This window comes from Balaenoptera borealis (assembly GCF_965194805.1).
Source record: "Balaenoptera borealis genome assembly, chromosome: 5".
Taxonomy (NCBI): Eukaryota; Metazoa; Chordata; class Mammalia; order Artiodactyla; family Balaenopteridae; genus Balaenoptera; species Balaenoptera borealis.
The window spans coordinates 60,552,078-60,574,879 of NC_138862.1; the positions used below are offsets into that span (position 1 = coordinate 60,552,078).

A 22,802-nucleotide genomic window follows, 5' to 3' on the forward strand; every position below is an offset into this window, starting at 1 on the left:
CACCTCAAGGAACTAGAAGAAGAACAAACTAAGTCCAAAGTTAGTAGTAGGAAGGAAATAAAGATCAGAGCAGAAATAAATGAAATAGAGAGTAGAAAGACAATTAAAAAGGTCACAGAAACTAAGAGCTGTTTTAAAAAGAAAAAGCAAAACAAAACAGACAAACCATTAGCTAGACTAAGGAAAAAAAAAAAAAGACAAATAAAACCAGAAATGAAAGACATTACTACTGAAAACTGAGAAATACTAAGAATCCTAAAAAAAACTACTATAAACAAATGCCAACAAGTTAGATAATCTAGAAGAAATGGATATAGTCCTAGAAACATGCAACCTACTAAGACTGAATCATGAAGAATTAGAAAATCTGAATAGATTAATTACTATAGACTGAATCAGTAATCAAAATCTTGGATTTGACACCAAAAGCAAGGGCAACAAAAACAAAAATGAATAAGCAGGACTACATCAAACTAAAAAGCTTCTGAACAGCAAGGGAAACCATCAACAAAATGAAAAGGCAACCCATAGAATGGGAGAAAATATTTGCAACCACATATCCAATAAGGGGTTAATATCCAAAATATATAAGGAACTCATATAACTCAATAGCAAAAAACCCAAAAAAACTCAATTGAAAAAATGGGTAAAGGATCTGAAGAGACATTTTTCCAGAGAAGACACACACAAATGGCCAACAGGTATGTGAAAATGTGCTCAGCGTCACTAATTATCAGGGACACACAAATCAAAACCACAATGAGCTATCACCTCACACCTGTTAGGATGGCAATTATCAAAAAGACAAGAGATAACAAATGCTAATGAGGATGTGGAGAAAAGGGAACCCTTGCACACTGTTGGGGAATGTAAACTGGTACAGCCACTGTGGAAAACAGTATGGCGGTTCCTCAAGAAATTAAAAATGGAACTACTATATTATCCAGCAATCCTACTTCTGAGTATATATCCATAGTAAACAAAATCACTGTCTCAAAGACATATCTGTACTCCTATGCTTATTGCAGCATTATTCACAATAGCCAAGGAATGGAAACAAAGTAGGTATCCATTGATGTATGAATGGATAAAAAATGTGCTATAGATACACACAATGGAATATTATTCAGCCTTAAAAAAAAAAGAAGGAAATCTGGTCATTATTGACAACATGGATGAATTTTGAGGGCATTATGCTCAGTAAAATAGGCCAGACAGAGAAAAACAAAAATACTAAGTGGTATCACTTAATATGTGGAACCTTAAAACAAAAATGGGTTGAAATTGTAGAAACAGAGTAGGATGGTGACTGTCAGTGCCTTTGAGGTGGGAGAAATAGGTAGGGCCTGGAAAAACGGTACAAACTTTCAGTTACAAGATGAATAAGGTCTGAGGACCTAATGTATAACACGGTAACTACAGTTGATAACATTTCATAATTGAAACTTACTAAGAGAGGAGAAAATAAGCATTCTTACACACACACACACACACACACACACACACACACACACAATAAGTATGTGAGGTGATGGATATGTTAATTAACCCAGTGGGAATCCTTTTACAATGCCAACATATATCAAATCATCATGTTTTATGTACATTTGAAGTATCTTACAATTTTGTCAATTACACCTCAATAAAACTAAAAAAAAAAGATGCAATGACCTAAAAACTCATGAATTTCATTTCAACAAATAGCTAATTACTTTAATTTGAATATGTAACCACTAAACAGCATGTTAATCACGGTAACAGAACACTGGAACATTAAAAAAAAGGAAACAACTCTGCAAAGAGGGTGAGGAAAAGTTCCTCATGAATCCTGCAAGAATCAGGGCTATGCATATCCTAGGATTTATTCAGCATTGTTCACAGAAATGATTTACATCTCACCAAGTTACTAGGAAGTAAAACAGTTAGGAGAGCAATCAGTATTTTCCCCTTATTATTACGGGAAACGTAGCAATATAGCCCCTTCATTTAGATCATGGGGTAGAAATTTATATATGAATTATTCTATTCAAATTTAAAGATACTTCATACTCCATTAAAAGTCTAGTGATGGCTGTTATGCAAGTCACAGGAGCAAAAGCAAAGACTTCAGACTGTCTTCACAGTAGTTGTCAGTCTCAGCAGTAAAAATCACTTAATTTAAGCTTCTTTTTCTTTATTTGCCACAATTTCACTTCAAGAAAACGGTTGTGGTGAATTGGCTGATTCTGACAACTACTTAATTGCCTGAGTCTTCTCTGAGAAAAAAAAAATGAGAGAGGGCACTGGAACATTTCTAAGGTGGAAGGGAGACTTGCTCTGATCTTCCAATCCAAACTACCTTTATCTGTACACATTCCTCAATGAATATGAAATGTCCATATTCTCTAAAGGATTCAACCAAAATTACCTTCATAATCTTTATTACAGACAGTTGAGATATTGAATTGAATGGAAAGAAAAATTATTTTCGAGAATTTTCTTATGACCAACAAGAGGAAGCTGAGAGTTAAGTGGGGAGGAAAATGAAAGCTGGCCATTTTCACATCCACTGAAATGTCCCTGTAGCATCGAGGCAGCAGTTGCAACTTGTAGACAGGAATCTAACACAGTAAGCCTCTGGAGAAGCCCTCAGGCTCGGCCAACCCTGTTCACACACACAACTAAGTTATCTTCCTAGAATTACAACTCTATGGCCGGTGTCGTAGGCTCTTAAGGAAAACCATTTTCATGTGGCTTGTGGGGGAAAATGGCCTATTTATTTATTTAAAAAAAAATTTTTATTGGCATATAGTTGATTTACAATGTTCTGTAGGTTTCTGCTGTACAGCAAAGTGAATCAGTTTTACATATACATATATCCACTCTTTTTTAGATTCGTTTCCCATATAGGCCATTAAAGAGTATTGAGTAGAGTTCCCTGTGCTATACAGTAGGTCCTTTTTAGTTATCTATTTTATATATAGTAGTGTGTATATGTCAAGCCCAATCTCCCAATTCATCCCTCCCCCACCTTACCTGCTGGTAACCATTAAGTTTGTTTTCTACACCTGTAACTCTATTTCTGTTTTGTAGATAAGTTTATTTGTACCCTTTTTTTAGATTCCACATATAAGTGATATCATATGGTATTTGTCTGTCTCTGTCTGACTTACTTCACTCTGTAGTGACAATCTCTAGGTCCATCCATGTTGCTGCAAATGGCATTATTTCATTCTTTTTTATGGCTGAGTAATATTCCACTGTATATACGTACCAAAGCTTCTTTATCCATGCCTCTGTTGATGGACATTTAGGTTGCTTCCATGTCTTGGCTATTGTAAATAGTGCTACAATGAACATTGGGGTGCATGTATCTTTTCAAATTATGGTTTTCTCTGTGTATATACCCAGGAGTGGGACTGCTGGATCATATGGTAGCTCTAGTTTTATTTTTTTAAAGGACTCTCCATACTGTTCTCCATAGTGGCTGTACCAATTTACATTCCCACCAACAGTGAAAGAGGGTTCCCTTTTCTCCACACCCTCTCCAGCATTTATTGTTTGTAGATTTTTTAGAAGTGTACTTTTCCATGGAAAAATAGAAAGAGAAACATTTAATAAATCAGATATCTGCTTGAGCCAAAATTTTGTATTCATATGCAACAATTTACTTTAAATGTGTATTTCCTCCCTTGATTAAGGTTTCCTCAATAGAGTTGGCTGTATTTCATTACTATTACTGTATTTCCATTTCCTTGTATAGAAAATGCCCATAACACCTGCATCTAAGGTTCATTGGGAGGATTACATGAAATGATGCTGTCTGCCTTGAGATGGCACTTATATTGGGGATCGATGCAGCTAGGGTTTCACAGAGCATAATTCACTCAGGCTAAAAAGGGACACAAAATCAGGGTATCTTTCTGATTTAAATTATTCAACAAACGATATGCAACAAATGAGACTCATTTGAATATATATATATATCTCTCCACCACTACTGCTTTGAAAGAAAGACAAGGAATTACAGCAAGAATTGAGAAGAATACAGGGCAGTCGACACCATTCCCACACTATGCCTTCCATCCATTATAAGCCACCCTTTCATTGTGCTCTGGAACGTATTCCCAGTTAGGCACCCCTGTAATTTATAGTCTTTGCCCTCTTGTATCATGAATTTCTCCCTCGCTACTAGATCATTCCCATCAATATGCATATATGTGCTGATACCTCCCATCTTTTAAAAAACAAAATAACACTCAAAAGACCAACTGCCAACAGAAAAAAAAAAAATCCTTCAACCACAGGTGACCCCTATTATATGGGCTCCCTTCCCAGCAGTCCACTGAAAACACTCTTGTCTATGTCATGAATAATCTCCATGTTGCCAAATCAAAGTTTCACTTGTCTGTCCTCTTTTTCATTGAACCCAGCAGCATTTAGCCCAGTTAACCACCATCACTTCCTTCCAGAAATACTTTTTTCTCTCAGCTTTTCAATAAACAATTCTCCTGGTACGCTTCCTACCTCGCTACCTCCTCATCCTCTGAGTAGTTACTCATATATTCTAGGACTCAGTCCTGGATCCTCATATTTCTTCTCTATCCAGACAATCTCCCAAGTTGATTTCATTCACTTCCAGAGCATTAAAAACACTGACATGTTTTTGACTCCCAGGTTCCTTACTACAATCTTGATGTCTGGGCTTATATATTCAACTGCCTATTTGACATGTTCATTTGGATGTCTAATAGGTATCTCACATTTAACCTTCCCTTGTGGACCTTACAGAGGCCTCCTCAGCATCTAGCAGCTCAAATATCACTTCTTCAGAGAGGCTTTCCCCATCTTGCTTTCCCCATTATACCTCTCCCTCTACTTAGTTATTATCTTGTTTATTGCCTGTTTTCCCCAACTAGCATATAAGCTTTATGAGGGCAGGGCTATTGTCTGTCTTCTCCACTGCTCTAATATCTAGAACAATGCCTAGCACATAGTAGATGTTCGACATACATTTGTTAAATGAACAAATATGCTTGCTAAGCAATTATGAAAGACTTCAAATCTTGCCTGGTCTTCTCTGATAAATTTATCTTTCCACCATATACTTCATCAACTGTCTATTAATACAAAGCATATTTACACAGCCATAAAAGTTACTGCCTGATAAGTATTTCTAGAATACTTTTAATAAAAATAAAGCAATGGGATGTTAAAAGGAATTTAGATTATCTTCAAAAGATCATTGTGTGAGACCTGTGACTGGCCATCTTACTGCTGCACCTGATAGGCTATCCTGTCAGGGTCACAGGGACATTAAGCCACCACTTGGAGCATGACTGACCATGCTGCCATAGGTGGTACTTCTGCCATTGCTAAAGTGGCCCCTCTCTGAAGAATGCAGTACTTGTAGATACAGGCGAACTGCAGGTAACAGGAATCTTTCACAGAGGGCAGCCATGTCTAGACCTTGAACCACTTCTTTTTTGTTTTGTTTTGTTTTGTTTTTTTGGGTTTTATTTTTTGGCCATACCACGCGGCTTGTGGGATCTTAGTTACTCGACCAGGGATTGAACCAACGCCCTCGGCAATGAAAGCATGGAGTCTTAACCACTTGACCTCTGGGGAATTCCCACCTCTTTTTTTTAATATGGAGGACAAATTTGTCATGGGCTTATCCCTGAGGAATTCTTCCAGTTCTGTATCCTAAAACTGGTATCACAGAACTGATCTTGTGTTTTCTACCCAAAGAAATACATGTGATTGCTAGAGACCTTTATCAACAGTAGGGTTGCTCATCTATGTAATTAGAAAGAAGTATGGTACCTCTGTCAGACAATTTGCTGATAAACTTAATGAGCAAAAACAGCCCAACTAGAAGAGAGGAAGCAGGCTTCCATCAAACACATCCAGGATGCAACTGATTTGGACAAGCCACAGCAGGCACTGGTTGAGAAGTGTCATTACTTTTTTGATGTTCAGAGGAATAACACTGCTATGGCCTGGGAGGGTGCTTACTGGTAATGGCTATATAAAGTATATAGGAGGTCAAGAATCACCCGTGCAGAAAATGATGCATCAAAAGGAATACAACCACATGATAAACTGCGTAGAAAAACACATTGTGCAGAGCATCTTTGCTCAGAAGCAAAAGGAGACAATTGCCAAGTGCATTTTAGATCTAAAGCTGCTCCCAAAGAAAGCTCAAACAAGTCAGTCTATAAATGCATCCATCTCAATTGAGACTGCTACAAACAGCTGATTTACTAAATGGAAACTAGTCTATGTGACAAAATCTTTTTGTCTATTGTTGTAGACTGAACTTACATTTTACCTTTCCTAAAAAAGAAAAGATTTGGGCTTGGATAGTGAGAGAAACAAAACAACCTATTGGCCAGTAATGTATTTCTCATCCTTCTTGCTCTGTATAAGCAGTTTGCTTCCAGCAAGAAAAAAGCTGGACAGATAGATAACAAATTAATGACTTTTTATGAACCGATCAGAGAACTGAAGCCATCCCCAAATCTGGAGACAGGCACCTTCAGGGAGACACAACACCCAAGCATTTGCTTATCTGAGGCAGAAGCCTCCCTACCCCCTGAACCAGTAAGATCATTAAGCTAGAAATCTGGCTAACTGCTGGAGGCCAAGGGTGGGCCGGCATGAGGAGGGTGAAGCTCCTGGGGGTCACAGTCATAGGGAGGTTCTTAACCTCTTTGCTCTAGGAACTCCACCAGGCTCTCACAGAGAGGATCAGGGAAAATCCGGATCAAGTCCCCGCCATGGTTCTAGCTGGGGGAGAGGAACAGCAACCACTGCAAAATCTGCCCCGACTCTTCTCCGGGGCTTCATCTGCAAGCAGCGCCAACTGAAGGCACTAGTGTAATGCCACTGCAGCTGGGGGAGGGGAACTCTGCCCAGACCAGCCTCCCTATCTCATTCAAGTGAAGAAGGAATCTCACAGAGGGAAGGGCTTTAAGGTCATAGACCGAGACAGTGGATACTGAAGGAAGGGAACACAGGGGCAGGGAAAAGCTCTGCCCCTACAGTAGGAGCAGAAATTCTTCCGAATGGCCAATACTGTGCACTCCAAAGAGAACGTTAGAGAATGCTCCCCTCATCCACACCACACCAGCACGCTAGCAAACCTCTAGTAATAACAGAGGAGTACAGCTGGAGGGTTGAAAGAGACAGATTTTCTCAGGGAACAGCACAAAGGGAAGACCTAAAGCCAAAAGAGAGGACAAAAAAAAAGTCACTAGTGGATATTGAAGCCTATGGTGCCCATAGCAACAACAAACCTCAACAATGGTAACCATAGCAACAACAAACTTCAAACATAGCCCAACTCCTGGCTACATTAACACAAATCTCCACACTAAAGGCCCATTTATCTCAGTTTCTATTGCCCTGTACATGTCTGGCTTTCAACAACAAAAAAATCAGACATATTAAAAGACAAGAAATAAACACAGTCTGAAAAGATAAAGCCATCATTAGAACAACACTCAAATATGAAAGATGTTGGAACTATCAGAGAGGAAATTTTAAATAATTAATGATAATATTAAAAGCTCTAATGGAAAAGGCAGTCATCATTCAAGATTAGATAGGTAATTTTAGCAGAGATATGGAAACTATAATAAAGAGTCAAATGAAAATGCTAGAAATCAAAAACACACGGTAATAGAAATGAAGAGGGCCTTCAGTAGGCTCATCACTAGACTTGATACAGCTGAGGAAAGTATCAGGTTACTTGAAGTTGGGGCAATAGAAATTATATAACCTGAAAAGCAAAGAGAAAAAAAAGAGTGAAAAAAAACAAAAGAGCACCGAAGAGCTGTGGGACAATATCAAACAATGCAATACAAGCATAACTGGAATCTCAGAAGGAGAAGAAAAAATGGGGCAGGTAAAATATTTGAAGAAATAATGGGTAAAACATATCCTAAAGTTACAGACAGACACAAAACCACATACCTAAGAAACTTAGAGTCCACCAAGCAAGGAAAACAAACAAACAAACATACTATACCTAGACATATCATATTCAAATTGCTAAAACCCAAAGACAGAAAAAATCTTGCAGGCAGCTGGAGGAAACCCATCGTACCTACTCTTATGGATTTAATGTTTTTGTTCCCCTCCAGATTCATATGTTGAAGTCCTAAACCCACACCACCCAATGCCCCAGTGTGGCTGTATTTGGACATGGGGCCGCTAAAGAAGTAATTAAGGTAAAATGAGGTTCAAAGGGTGGGATTAGTGTCCTCATAAAAAGAGATACCAGAGAGCTCACACACTGTCTCTCTGCCTCTCTGTGTACATGCACCAAGGAAAGGACGTGAGACGACATACTGAGAAGGTGGCTTTCTACCCGCCTGGAAGAGAGCTCTCACCAGAAACCAACCATGCTGTCACCCTGATCTTGGACATCCAGCCTCCTGGATTGTGAGAATGTTAATTTCTGTTGTTTAAGCCACTTGCCCTGTGGTATTTTGTTATGGCAGCCTGAGCAGACTACGATATCTACAAAGGAACAAAGATAAGAATTAAAGCAAACTTCTTGCCAGAAACCAGACAAGCAAGAAGACAACAGAGTGACATTTTTAAAGTGTTGAAAGAAAAAAACTGTAAACCCAGAATTCTATCAATATACCCTGTGAAAATACCCTTCAGAAATGAAGGAAAGATAAAGAATTCTCAAACAAATAAAAACTAAGGGAATTCATTACCAGTAGACCAACCCTGTAAGAAATGTCAGAGGACATTCTTCAGGCAGAAGGAATATGACATAGCTTAAACTTAGACCTACACAAAGAAATAAAGAGCACTAGAAATGGAAGAAATGAATGTAAAATATAATTTTCGGCTTATTTTTAATTACACTGAAATATAACTGTAAAGCAATAACAGTGACAAGGTGATGGGTATTTATAATATATATAAAAGTAAAATATATGACATATATGACAATAATGTTGAGAGACTCAATCTTCCCCCTGAGATCTGGACTAAGGCAAGGATATCTTCTCTCAGTACTATTCAACCTTGCACTGGAAGTCCTAGCTAGTGCAATAAGGTAAGAAAAAGAAAGAAAAGGCATACAGATTGGAAAGGAAGAAATAAACTGCCTTTATTGGCAGACAATATGGTGGTCTATGTAGAAAATCCCCCCAAAAAAATCTACCAAAAAACTTCCTAGAATGAATAAGTGAGTTTAGCAAGGTTACAAGATACAATGTCAACATACAAAAATGAACTGTGTTCCTACCTACTAGCAATGAATAAATGGAATCTGAAATTTTAAAAAGATATCATTTGCAATAGCACCACAAAAATAAGTACTTAGGTATAAACCTAACAAAAAATATATAAGATATGTGGAAAGCTATAAAATACTCATAGACAAATCAAAGATCTAAATAAATCATGTTCACAGATTAAAGACCCAATGTTGTTAAATGTCAATTCTCCTGATTTGATCTATACATTCAATATGATCCCAATCAATCTCAATACGATCCCAAATGTAGCAAGCTTTTTTATACAAATTGACAAGATTGTCAATTTATATAGAAAGATCAAGAAACTAGAATAGCCAAAACATTCTGAAAAAGAATAAAGTGGAAAAATTCACACTGTGAGACTGCAAGATTTACTATAAAGCTACAGCAATCAAAGATAATGTGGTACTGGCGAAGGACTACACATAAAGATGAACAGAACAGAATAGAGCCCAGAAATAGTCCCACATAAATGCAGTCAACTGATTTTTGACAAAAGTATACATGTAATTCAATGGAGAAAAGATAGCCTTCTCAACAGATGATACTGGAACAAATGGATGTCTACATGCAAAAAAATAAACTTGATACATACTTTACACCTTATGCAACAATTATCTCCAAATGGACAACAGATCTAAATGTAAAACATAAGACTATAAAACTTCTTGAAGAAAATATAAGAGAAAATCTGAGTAACCTTGGATTTGGAGATTAGTTTTTGCATACAATACTAAAAGCACATCCAGTGAAAGAAAAAAAAATCAATAAATTGGACTTTATCAAAATTAAAACTTTTCCTCTGTGAAAGTCGCTGTTAAGTGAATTAAAATACAAGCCACAGACTGGGAGAAAATATTTGCAGTCCCATATCTAGTAGAGGACTTGGTCCAGAATATATAAAGAACTCTTAAAACCCAGTAAGAAATAACTTAATAAGATAATAAGCAATAAGAAATAACAACTCAATAAGAAAATAACTCAACTGAAAAATGGGTCAAAAAGATCTGAACAGACACTTCACCATATAAGACATGTAGAAGGCAAGTAAACAAATAAGATGCTCAACATTATTTGTTGTTTGGAAAATGCAAATAAACACCACAATGAGATACCACTCATGACACACTATTAGAATGCTTAAAATGCAAAAAACAAGCAAACAAACCAACAAACAAAAGGACAATAACAATTGCTGACAAGGATGTGGGACAAGAGGAACTTTCTGGTGGGGATGCAAAACAGTGCAGCCACTTTGGAAGAGAATTTGGCAGTTACCTACAAAGTTAAACATAGACCTAGCATACTACCCAGCAACCACACTTCTAGGTATTTACCTAAGTGAATTTAAAACATGTCTAAACAAAAACCTACATGTGAATGTCTGTAGCAGCTTTATTCATAATCGCTAAAAACTGGAAGCAATATTAACAGAGGAATAGAGAGACAAATTATTTCAGAATAAAAAGGCTATTTTTAAAAAATGGCCTTCAGCATATAAATAAAAAGGTTTTGAAGAATTCTGAATAACAAGTGAAAATACTCATGCTAAAATCCTAAATGAAAAAAGCAGCTTAAAAACTATATACACCTATACACACAAATTATCAACTTAACTATTAAAAGAGAGAGATGCATCGAGATGAAAGAACAGAAGTATTCTAAGATATTAAGAGTAGTTACCTCATAGATTTTTTTCCCCCGTCTTTTTTGTATTTCTCCAGTGTTCTACAATGAACAGATACGAGAGGAGAAATGTTCTGTACTGTGTATTTTTAAAATGGTCTCACTTCTTTACAGTAGCATGCCCCCACTTCTTCATGAGATGTTGCTGGCTGCTCTATAAAAAGGGTTCTTTGGTCAGCCATATATGACTGCTTGGCACACTGTCCCTCTTCTGGAGACTCATAATAGCTGGTAGGATGTTAAAGGTTCTGAGAAGGCAGCTAATAATGAAACTTGTTTAACTTGATTTTTTTAACCAGCATTTACCAAACGTTTTTTGACCACAGAACTTATATTTTCTCAAAACTACTTAATATCTCAGGAACTACTAGGATTATACAGAACACATGTTGGGGAAATGTTCGCTTAGAACCCCTCAGGTAGTTTTTAAGGGAAGTAACTGAGCTGTTTCTGGAGATTTCTTTGGCTGATTTAGCAAAGGATGAATTACATATGCCTTTTGCTCCATGGACAAGATGACCCATTATGTGGATATCAGTCAGCCTCTTCCCCCAGCCACTGCTGGCATTGCCCAGCGGGCTCATGAACAAAGTGGCCATGGCGGCAGGCATGGAGGATATACATGGGCTCAGAAATATGGATTTCCCCTCACCAAGGCCAACTGGCTATGGCCGTGCTGAGTGCCCAACCTACCAGCAGCAGGAGAAACTAACACAGAGTCTTCAATACGGCCCCATTCTCCAGGTTGATCAGAGAGCTGTCAGGTGGCAGATTGATTATATTGGACTGTTTCCATCATGTAAAGGGCAATGCTCTATTCTTACTGGAATAGACACTTACTCTGGATATGGATATGCCTTTCCTCTCCGTAATATTTCTGCCAAAACTACCATCCATGGACTTACAGACCATCCCTGGATGTACAGAATGCCTTATTCACAATCATGACTTCCACACAGCATTGCTTCTGATCATGGAACTCACTTTACAGCAAAACAAGCACAGCAAAGGGCCCATATGCATGGAATTTACTGGTCTTATCATGGATCCCACCATCCTGAAGCAGCTGGCTTGCCAGAATGGCGGAATGGCCTTATGAAGACTCAGCTGCAACACCAGCTAGGTGGCAGTACCTTGTAGGTCTGGGGTTAGGTTCTCTGGAAGTCTGTATATGCTCTGAACCAGCATCCAGTACATGGTACTGCTTCTCCCATAGCCAGTATTCATGGGGTCCAGGAAGCAAGGGGTGGAAGTGGGAGTGGCACCACTCACTATAACTAGCAAAATTTTTGCTTCTTTTCCCACAAATTTATGTTCTGTTGGCCTAGAGGTCTTGGTTCCAAATGGGGAAATGCTTCCACAAGGAGACATACAATGATTCCACTGAACTGGAAAGAATGCCACCTAATCACTGTGGGCTCCTCATGCCTCTGAATCAACAGGTAAAAAAGGAAGTGCTGGCTGGGGTGACTGACCCCGGCTACTAGGGGCAATAGGACTACTACTCCACAATGGAGGTGAGGAAGAGTATGCCTGGAATATAGGAGACCCCTTAGGGTATCTCTTAGTATTACCATGCCCTGTGATTAAGGTGAAAGGAAAACTACAACCCAATCCATGCTGGACTACTAACGGGCCAGACCTTTCAGGAATAAAGGTTCAGGTCATCCCATGATTAGCAGCGATGCTTGCTGAAGACAAAGGATAGAGTGGGTAGTGGAAGAAGGTAACTGTAAGTACCAGCTACATCCACTTGACCGGTTACAGAAATGAAGACTGTAATGGTCATGAGTATTCCCTTCTTATTTTGCTATGAATATGTTCGTGTGTATACGTATCTTGTTTTCTTTCCACTCTTATTCCCTAATCATGTAACATAAGATGTATTGACTTTGTGTCATGGTTAGCAAGGAGAAGAATAAACATCATTCAAGGACTTTACCTCCTCTTCTGGGGAAGGGGTGTTCATTTTCAGTTGTATGCAGGATAGTTGTATCATGTTAGGCAGAATTATGATCTTGTTGTTGTCTTTATTTGGAGACTAGGTATAGTTTAGGGAGATGTATATGGGTGCCAAGTTGATAAGGCATGGACTTGTGATTTTAATTTTATGTGTCAACTTGACTGTTCCACAGGGTTCCCAGATTAAACATTTCTGGGTGTGTCTGTGAGGCTGTTTCCAGGCGAGATTAGCCTTTGAATCTGTTGACTCAGTAAAGCAGCCTGCCCTCCCAAATGTGAGTGGGCATTATCAAGTCCTTTGAGGGCCTGAAGAGGACAAAAAGGCAGAGGAGGGAGGAATTTGCCTGTTTTTTTGCTTCTTGCCTGCCTGTTGAGCTGGGACATTGGTCTTCTCCTGCCCTTGAACTGGGATTTATACCACTGGCTCCTCTGGTTTCAGGCCTTTGGACTTGGACTGGAATTACCAGCTTTCCTAGGTCTTCAGCTTGCAGACAGCAGCTCCTGGGACTTCTCACCTCCATAATCCTGTGAGCCAGTTCCTCATAATAAATCTCTTCCTATACATATATCTTACTGGTTGTGTTTCACTGGAGAACCCTGACTAATACAGTTTCCAATTCAAATCCCTCTTCTATGAAAATACTTCTGATTTCTCCAAAATCTTCATGGATCTAGCCCTGTTCATATGACTCTCTTGATCTCTTTTGGTCTGTGAGGCACAGGACAGCATATGCTTGTACTATATTCTCTCTGACAGGTGTGTATTTTTAGGCCTTATCTTTCCAACTAGAATTTAATAACCTTGAAAGTAAGAGCTTAGTATCTCTTACTTCTTCTGTATTTTCTTCCATTTGTTCATTTGTTTGTCCATTCATTTTTCATCCATTCAGTAGACTTTCTGAGTTTCTACCACTGGCCAGTTTAATAGTGAGTAACATCAGAGTGCTCCCTTTATTCTTATGGAGATTACGGTTTAGTTGGGGATAAAGAAATGAATAAGACAATCAAGAAACAGATACATAATTATAAGCCCTGGTAGTACTTTGAAGAAGATATACTCAGAGTCCATAAACGGGGACCTAAACAGACTCTGGGTAGAGAGGAGGGTGGGACAAGGCAGGAAAGGCTAACCATGTTGAGCTAAGATCTGAGGAATGAATAAGTTTTCATTAAATAAGGTAGAGAAAGGGTAGAGGTGAGAGAAGAGTGTTCTAGACCGACGTTCTCCGGAGGGAAGGGGCACAGGACCACAGGATTGCACACAAGAGGCTTCAAAGGACAGGTGGCTGACCAAATAGAAACTACTAACCATTTTCTTCAGTCTCTTCTCTTCTTGTTTTTTCTCAAGCTGAGCCTCCTTTTCTTCTGCCTCCCTCTTCTGACGTTCCTCCTCTTGGGCCTTTAACTGAGCCTGATCAAGATTAGAATTTGTAAAAATCAGAACCCCCAATTTGTGTGGAAATAAGATCTTTTATTTTGAGGAAAGTCAGGTATCTACCGAAGTGCTTGCCCAGTCTCTGGAAGAAACCTGCGCTTTGTGTTAAAAGTAGAAAACCTGACCAGCAGGTGGTCAGTAGTGTAACCTAAATGTTTCTCCAAAAGAATTCTCTTCTACTTGGGAAGATGAGACTGAGCATGAATAAGACCATTAACTTTTCATTACAAAATGATTACTTTTTAGTTCTTATTTTCATTTATGAAATACTAAGTCCAAACTATATATAGCGTTAAGAAAAATTTTTCTTCCATTTCACCAAAAAACCCCAAAGCTGTTAGAACTATTTATTTTTTCTTAGTAGGTACAAAATTTACTTCTGGCAGTCCAGGTCAAAACTTTGGAAGATAAGAATTACTCACCTTTGTAAACTTATCAGGTTGGACATTTACGTGTAACACATTAGTCTTGGTTATGTGTAAATCTTCTAAGTTGCCAGCTCCCAACAACTTTCATAATATTCCCTTCCTGCTATACTAATGACGCTGATGTTTTTTCCCTTCATTTTCCTAAAATTATCACAGAGTTCAGGCCGGGAGGCAAAAAGCCATATCCAAAGTTGGTGTTACACTATTGCCTTAATGGTCTTAAACAAGCTAGGTTTCATTTTTTAATAAAGGCCTATACAAATCCTTTTTCTTGCCTCACTTTGCATTCTTGATTTATTACCAATTTCTCCTCTTCTTTTTTTTTCTTCCTCTCTGCCAAGATCCGCCTACGTTCAGCTCGCTGAACTGCTCTCTCTTCCATGGCTAGAAAATAGTAATGCAGTTCCAATATAAAAAATATAAGGAACGCTGCAAAAGAAATGTCTCCATTTTATAGTAAAATTTAGTGTTATTGTTAAAAGTTTTCTTTTAAGTTGAATGTTCACAATCTCAGAAATATATGTGTGTACATAAAATTTATATAAAAATATAATTCCAGGGCTTCCCTGGTGGTGCAGTGGTTAAGAATCCGCCTGCCAATGCAGGGGGCACGCACAGGTTCGAGCCCTGGTCCGGGAAAATCCCACATGCCGCGGAGCAACTAGGCCCGTGTGCCACAACTACTGAGCCTGAGCTCTAGAGCCCGCGAGCCACAACTACTGAAGCCCGTGCACCTGGAGCCCGCACCCTGCAACAAGAGAAGCCACCGCAATGAGAAGTCTGCGCACCACAACGAAGAGTGGCCCCCGCTCGCCGCAACTAGAGAAAGCTGCGCACAGCAACAAAGAACCAAAGCAGCCAAAATAAATAAATAAATTTAAAAAAAAATTAAAAAAAAAATATAATTACAGAAACTGTAGGTATTCACACACACACACACACACGCCCTACAGGTTAAAGACCTACAATCCCATCCTCAGCAATGATGAACAATTTGCAGATTAATTATGTTTTTGTTCACATTTCTATTAGAATAACTGTTCACTGGTTTAAACAAGATAATCTGTCTTGATGATACTTTTAGTATGTGAAACCCAGAAACCAGAATTTTAATTTGATAATTCTTTCAATGAATGTAGAAAACTTTAATTACATCTAACAAATACTCTAAGAATAGAATCACTCCTCAAATCCCACTGAGTTTGCTACTTTTTCCTAAGTCACTATACATATGTCTGTATATGTAACAACAACGACAACAAACAAACTGAAGTTTGGGGTCATGATGATTACATTTTAAACTAGTTTTAAGGCCTGGATATCCAGATGGACAGGAAATGGAATCGTACTAGGCATCTGAAGAACTGGCATCTGAATGAATTCAAGTGTCAGACTCCTGTTCTTGACAGTCTATTAAATATCCATCCAAAACAAGCAACTGTGCAAGATGGCTTGACAATACGACTCTGTCACCAGTTGGGGTTTCATAGGCAGGGGGGCGTGGGTGGGAAGAGTATCAAGTTCTGCTCACCTAAGTCAGCCAATGGTTACTTTCGGTTCCTTGTGCTATGTTACAGAGAAGAAAATTTAAGTCCAAGTTTCAAGAATTAATAAACAAAAAACTCACCAGGCTATTTCTTACAGATATTAAGTGTCTGCTTTGCTGGAAAAAGAATAGTGGGGTTGGCACAGATGGCAGGAATGAGACTCTCTTTAAGGAGGCAGAAATAGACTAGAGGATTAAAGTGAGAGAGCCCCGAGAGGCAGAGTCTGTGGTAATATGCCCTTTTTCCATCTTTTCTAGAGCCAGTCATTAAAGACTACTTGAAAAGTAACCAGGTGTTCCAAAACATGCTAAGTCTTTGATCGGATAATAATTTTTAAAAAATAATCACACCAAACTGGGCATTTCCTGAGCATCCTCATTGGTGGACAAGGAGGGCATAAACTGCTGACCTGGAAGAGAGTCAATGTAAAAGATTGCTGATTTCTTCATTAACAGCAATGGACTTCAGGCACAGTGTCCTTCAGGTGACATCACTTCCTGTTAGGGCAGCAATCTTACCATAGATGAAAAATCAGATTTACAAACCACAATGTAATTGTCAAAATGCCTACCACTTCATATAAACATATGTTCAGTGCATGACTAAGTACAGAGTAAAAACAACTGGCAGATTCACTAGGGGGGTTCTAAGGAATACTTCTATTCTCATGGTACGGTTTGGTTTAAATAATGATTTCTATGCACATCAAGAATGTTATTAAAATGTCTGGTTTGATTTGTAGAGATGTGGATGGACCTAGAGACTGTCATACAGAGTGAAGTAAGTCAGAAAGAGAAAAACAAATATCATATATCAACGCATATTTGTGGAATCTAGAAAAATGGTATAGATGAACCGGTTTGTGAGGCAGAAATAGAGACACAGATGTAGGGAACAAACATATGGACACCAAGGGGGGAAAGTGGCGGGGGGTGGGATGAATTGGGAGACTGGGATTGACATGTACACACTAATATGTATAACATAGATAACTAATAAGAACCTGCTGTATAGCACAGGGAACTCTACTTCACTCCGCTGTACAGTAGAAACTAATACAACATCGTAAAACAACTATACCCCAATAAAAAAAATTTTTTTTAAATGTCTGGTTTGTGGATTTCATTCTAAAAGCCTATCATCAAGGCACAACCCATTATAAAATGATGTAATAACTTGATGTGGATTGCTGTAAACTCATCAATATTTTAATGTTAACAAAGTACAGTGATAGGTGATCTTTATCAGGGTTTATTCTTAGCAGCTACTCGGAATTGTTTATTTGTGTAATTGTCCCATTTTTAAAATCATAATCCAAATCTCAAATTACAGAAAAATGCTTAAACCTTTCAGCAATGTTTTGTTTGTTTGTTTTTTGTTTTTGTATTGGCTAGGAAGACCAGAAACTTTGGCAAAAAGGGTAGGAAAAAAGCTGTGGCATTCTCTGGTGTATCCACTTCTCATGTGTCTACCCATCTTAGACTTTGACTAGGTTCTGCCAAGTCTCAAAACCCAAGAGTTGCCAGGATTCAGTCCCAACACATTCTACTCCAAGAGGAAAGATAACCACAACCAAGGCCCCACCAAGACAGCCCTGCCTTTCAGTATGGGATGGGGTGCCATCAGCTGCCTTGGATTCCTTCTGGGTCCAGACAGAGAACTTCGAGAGTCACTTCTACTACCTTCAGTACCAGGGGAAGCAACAGGCGAACTGCGGAAAAAAAAAAAGACAAGAATTCAGACCAATCACCAGCTTCATTCAAAGCCCTTGCACCTGAGGAACTCAACGCCTTTTACAAACTTTAATTAATCCTCACTTTCTGAGATAACTATGTATTACTATACCCCTTCAATAAATTGGTGTAATGAGGCATGGAAAGGTCGAGTGATTGGCCTGAGTCTACAATGTGAGTCAGGCGCTCTGATTCCCATCCCAGTGCTTCAAATCAATACATATCACCCACTTCTTATCCTACCATTTATCACACATACTGAGTATGTCACAAGCATGTCTAAAGCCATCTTAAATAGCTTTTGAGAAATTTGGACTCTAATTCTAGGCTCAAAGATGTTTACTTTTATCTCAAACAACTACAGACTTAAGCTAGGTAACTGGCCATAACCAAGGGCTGCTCCATTTGGACCTGATATTGTCTGACCTGGTTCTCAGCCCTAAACATAATCAGAAATCCAGAAATTGAGTTAGAGCAAGTAAGCATTTTTCTCTTTTACTGGTACAGTGACAGAGCTCCTCAGACAAAGGCAGCCACCATACAGATGCTAACTATATAACGGGATCCTTATAGGCAGCCACTTGCCTTAAATACGTTTTGGTACCTGTCACATACCAATCACCATGCACGGGGCTTCTCTGCTTTGCGAGTGCACAGTAAAAGAAAAGGAGTAATTGTACAGTCCGGACGCTGGGTAAAGTTCAGGAGCCTTTCGATCACAAAGTGAAAAACCCCAAATAAAGAGTCCAAAGAGCGTTCTGATACAATGGACATACTTTGGAAGCACCTGGCAGGTTCTTTTTCGTTCATCTTCTCCGGGGTTTGACAGCAGGCAGCTCTGTGTGTTGGCATGCCCTGCTGCCCGCCGAGCCTCTGCCAGCCGCTGGCTTTCCCTCAGCTCCAGAATTGTTTTCTGCTGTTCCTGAAGTTTCTTCTTCTGCTTTTCAATCAGCTGTTGCTGGAAGATGTGGCGGTTATGGAAATGACCCACGCACATAGGTTCTGCTTTCTGGCTGCTGATTCTGAGCTTCTCTTTGTTGCCAGGCTGTTGGGAGGGCTCAACATCTAGGGCCTTGTGCGGTTTAGTGTCAGATGTATCCAGAGGGACATTCTGGAGGGGAACCTGCAAGATGTCCTTTGTTGGTCTTCCTAGGTGGGGGCTGGGCACATAACCATTGCTCCCCGAGGGAGGCTTTTCCAACAAAGCGGGGACGGCAGCCACCTGAGAGAGAAGGAACGTGTGATAGCTCAGCTATTTAAAGGACTGTACTGGTGAGATCCAACTCTACCTGGTCAGCACTGTTCTGTTCAATGACACAACTGCCCTGCACCCCAGCCAGAGCTGCCCTGTGCCCCTGGCCTGGCTATCTCAGAAGCCACCAGCCTTAGCCCAGTGAGTCACTCTTAGAATGTGCCCTGCTGCTCACCACAGAAGCTGGTGGGAGAGTGGGTACAATCACACGAACCACTGCCATGGCCAGGATATCTGTAATCAGAAAAATGTGCTCTTAGAAATATCTAATTTGGATAGTTCGTTTGTGAATTAGGCATGATTACTCCAGATATATATTCCAGGAATTCAATCTGCACGAATTGACCCTGCATTTTGCAGGAAATTGAAAATATTGTGAAAAGTTGTGAATATTGTGAATATTGAGAAAAGTATATACTGTTTCTCAAGAATGTTTGAAAACAAAGGAATAACTTTACAAATCAATAATAGCTCTTTAATAATAACAATAGCTCTTTAATAACAGCTCTTTCAATGTCTCTCTTGCCACCAGTAAATTAATCACAGGGTATTTGTCTATTTCAGGATCAAGGCCTAGATTAAAGCATACAGCTTTAATCCAGCTATTCCCAAACAATTTATTTATGGGGAATATTTGCAAGCCCACAATCACTGGGCAAATATCTGCATTATATAAGAATAATGCTACCTAATAATATTTTGTATTAGCATATGGCTTAATAGTTTTCAAAGCTTTATCACATAAATCTCATTTAACAGACTGAGGTGTCATACTCAATTACAAATTCTATACAGATGGGAAAGAAGCAGAATTCTTAATCAGAAAAATGTATCCTGGCTAAAATAATGTCACAGTTAAAATGTTTCTTCTAGAATAGTTTGATTCCATGGTCTAATCTCTGATCAGTTTTTGATTCTGTCACCTGCAGTGGTGTAAGGAGAAAAATACTGTGAACTATCTTATTATCTTAGAAGCTTCTAGCTCTAACAGGGCACCATATTTGGGAACTCAAAGATATTTTTCATAATGATGGAAATATTTTCCATAGACTCAGCCAAAATGAAAGATGTGATATATGGAAACTCTGAAATGTTAAATATTTTAAAAAATAGCCTTCTATTTCAGAAATGTCAGTGGACATTTATTCATGAGAACACCTGCTTAAGCAATTTAGCGTCAAGCAGGGTTTGTGTTTTAGGCCCTTTTAAACTTTGTGGTAATGACACATTATTAACCCAGCAAGACTGTAAAAGCCTTGAGTACAGCAACAAGATTTCTTTTGGATCATGGTAACTTTTTAAGGTGAAAATAAGAGAACGAAAGAAAATCTTAATGGTACAGATTGTACTTAATAGAACAGGACTGAACAGTCTGGCTCAATTAGGGAAAATCACCTATTAGCTAACTGATAATTTCAAAAAATTTCAAGGTATAAGATATGGGTTTGTGGTATATGCATTCCTGTGACTGTACAATTAATGAGCATCTAACTATAGATTTTATATTGTCATTTGTTCACGTTACACTATATACTCTGGACAAGATCAGAATTTATCTAGTAACCTATAGAGTCTATTATAGCCTTTTATTTTAATTTGCTCTATTTTTCACAATTTTATCTTTTCTTGATAAAATCTTTTGTCTTGACTTCAGAGATCTGGAGACTTTTCTCTTGAGTCTAAATTATATATACATTTAGTAATTTTTCTGTTTTATGCAGGTAACAAAAATCTTTCTGCTGACTTTTTCCATTTGAAGATAACAGTGGAACTTTGTGAGGTAAAAGGTTCCACAGAGCTATTGGGTGGAACCGATAAGATTCTCTTCGGTCTCAATGGAAACAAGATTATCTAACTGACATAAAGGTACATAATTTGCCAGGGGAAGGGACCAAATAAGCATCCTCATGATCCCCCTTTGCTGAGACACTAAGCTTAAATTAAAACCAGCCTACTTGCTGGCAGTAATAACAATAATCACAATAAAAAGCAAGGCTGGGAATCATCCAAGTGCTCAATTTAACTTCACACATTTGAGTTAAGTATTGATACTTAAAGGCATTACGTAGAAGGTGGCAGGGGAAGGGTTGGGGGAAGGATAGATTGGGAGTTTGAGACTGACACGAACACACTGCTATATTTAAACAGATAACCAACAAAGACCTACTGCATAGCACAGGGAACTCTGCTCAATATTTTGTAATAACCTAAATGGGAAAAGAATTTGAAAAAGAATCAATACATGTATAAGTATATCTGAATCACTTTGCTGTACACCTGAAACTAACACAACATTGTTAATAAATGATACTCCAATATAAAATAAAACTTAAGAAAAAAGAAAATGAGTTACATAGGTTTCCCTACAGATTATTAATTCTGTACTTAGAACACAGAATTTAAAATAAATGTACAATGTAAAAGAATGAAATTAGAACACTCCCTAACACCATACACAAAAATAAACTCAAAATGGATTAAAGACCTAAATGGAAGGCCAGACACTATAAAACTCTTAGAGGAAAACACAGGCAGAACACTCTATGACATAAATCACAGCAAGATCCTTTTTGACCCACCTCCTAGAGAAAGGGAAATAAAAACAAAAACAAACAAATGGGACCTAATGAAACTTAAAAGCTTTTGCACAGCAAAGGAAACCATAAACAAGGTGAAAAGACAACCCTCAGAATGGGTGAAAATATTTGCAAATGAAGCAACTGATAAAGGATTAATCTCCAAAATTCACAAGCAGCTCATGCAGTTCAATATCAAAAAAACAAACAACCCAATCCAAAAATGGGCAGAAGACCTAAATAGACATTTCTCCAAAGCAGATATACAGATTGCCAACAAACACATGAAAGGATGCTCAACATCAGTAATCATTAGAGAAATGCAAATCAAAACTACAATGAGGTATTACCTCACACCAGTCAGAATGGCCATCATCAAAAAATCTATAAGCAATAAGTGCTGGAGAGGGTGTGGAGAAAAGGGAACCCTCTTGCACTGTTGGTGGGAATGTAAATTGATACAGCCACTATGGAGAACAGCATGGCGGTTCCTTAAAAAACTAAAAATAGAACTACCATATGACCCAGCAATCCCACTACTGGGCATATACCCTGAGAAAACCATAATTCAAAAAGAGTCATGTACCACAATGTTCATTGCAGCTCTATTTACAATAGCCAGGACATGGAAGCAACCTAAGTGTCCATCGACAGATGAATGGATAAAGAAGATGTGGCACATATATACAATGGAATATTACTCAGCCATAAAAAGAAACGAAATTGAGTTATTTGTAATGAGGTGGATGGACCTAGAGACTGCCATACAGAGTGAAGTAAGTCAGAAAGAGAAAAATAAATACCATATGCTAACACATATATATGGAATAAAAAAAAAAAAAGTGGTTCTGAAGAACCTAGGGGCAGGACAGGAATAAAGATGCAGATGTAGAGAATGGACTTGAGGACACAGGGAG

At 38.4% G+C, this 22,802-nt stretch overlaps 2 protein-coding genes and 1 pseudogene across 9 annotated transcripts in view; 2 read left to right on the plus strand and 1 right to left on the minus strand.

Moving 5' to 3' along the window:
* ZDHHC23 (zDHHC palmitoyltransferase 23) overlaps positions 1-14,217 on the plus strand; it is a 49,712-nt gene extending 35,495 nt beyond the window's left edge. Inside the window, exon 7 of the mRNA XM_082394728.1 lies at positions 8,130-14,217. Within this exon, the coding sequence (XP_082250854.1) occupies positions 8,130-8,203 (74 nt within the window). The 3' untranslated portion in view covers positions 8,204-14,217. The remainder of the gene's footprint in view (positions 1-8,129) is intronic.
* Positions 1-22,802, minus strand: part of CCDC191 (coiled-coil domain containing 191) — a 101,277-nt gene that overhangs the window by 22,306 nt on the left and 56,169 nt on the right. For 3 of the 7 annotated variants that reach the window (XM_082394664.1, XM_082394663.1, XM_082394662.1), the window contains 4 exons: positions 18,834-19,279; positions 17,923-18,035; positions 15,079-15,161; positions 14,224-14,325 (listed from right to left, as the gene is read on the minus strand). In XM_082394664.1, the coding sequence (XP_082250790.1) occupies positions 14,224-14,325; positions 15,079-15,161; positions 17,923-18,035; positions 18,834-19,279 (744 nt within the window). Of the gene's footprint in view, positions 1-14,223; positions 15,162-17,908; positions 18,036-18,833; positions 19,280-19,484; positions 19,544-22,802 lie in introns of those variants that run through there. The other 4 variants (XM_082394661.1, XM_082394660.1, XR_014245358.1 and 1 more) reach the window with 3 other exon arrangements.
* LOC309628982 (ATP synthase F(0) complex subunit B1, mitochondrial pseudogene) lies at positions 5,315-8,131 on the plus strand (annotated as a pseudogene). The gene is made up of 2 exons: positions 5,315-5,339; positions 5,636-8,131. The product of its transcript is annotated as an ATP synthase F(0) complex subunit B1, mitochondrial pseudogene (transcript).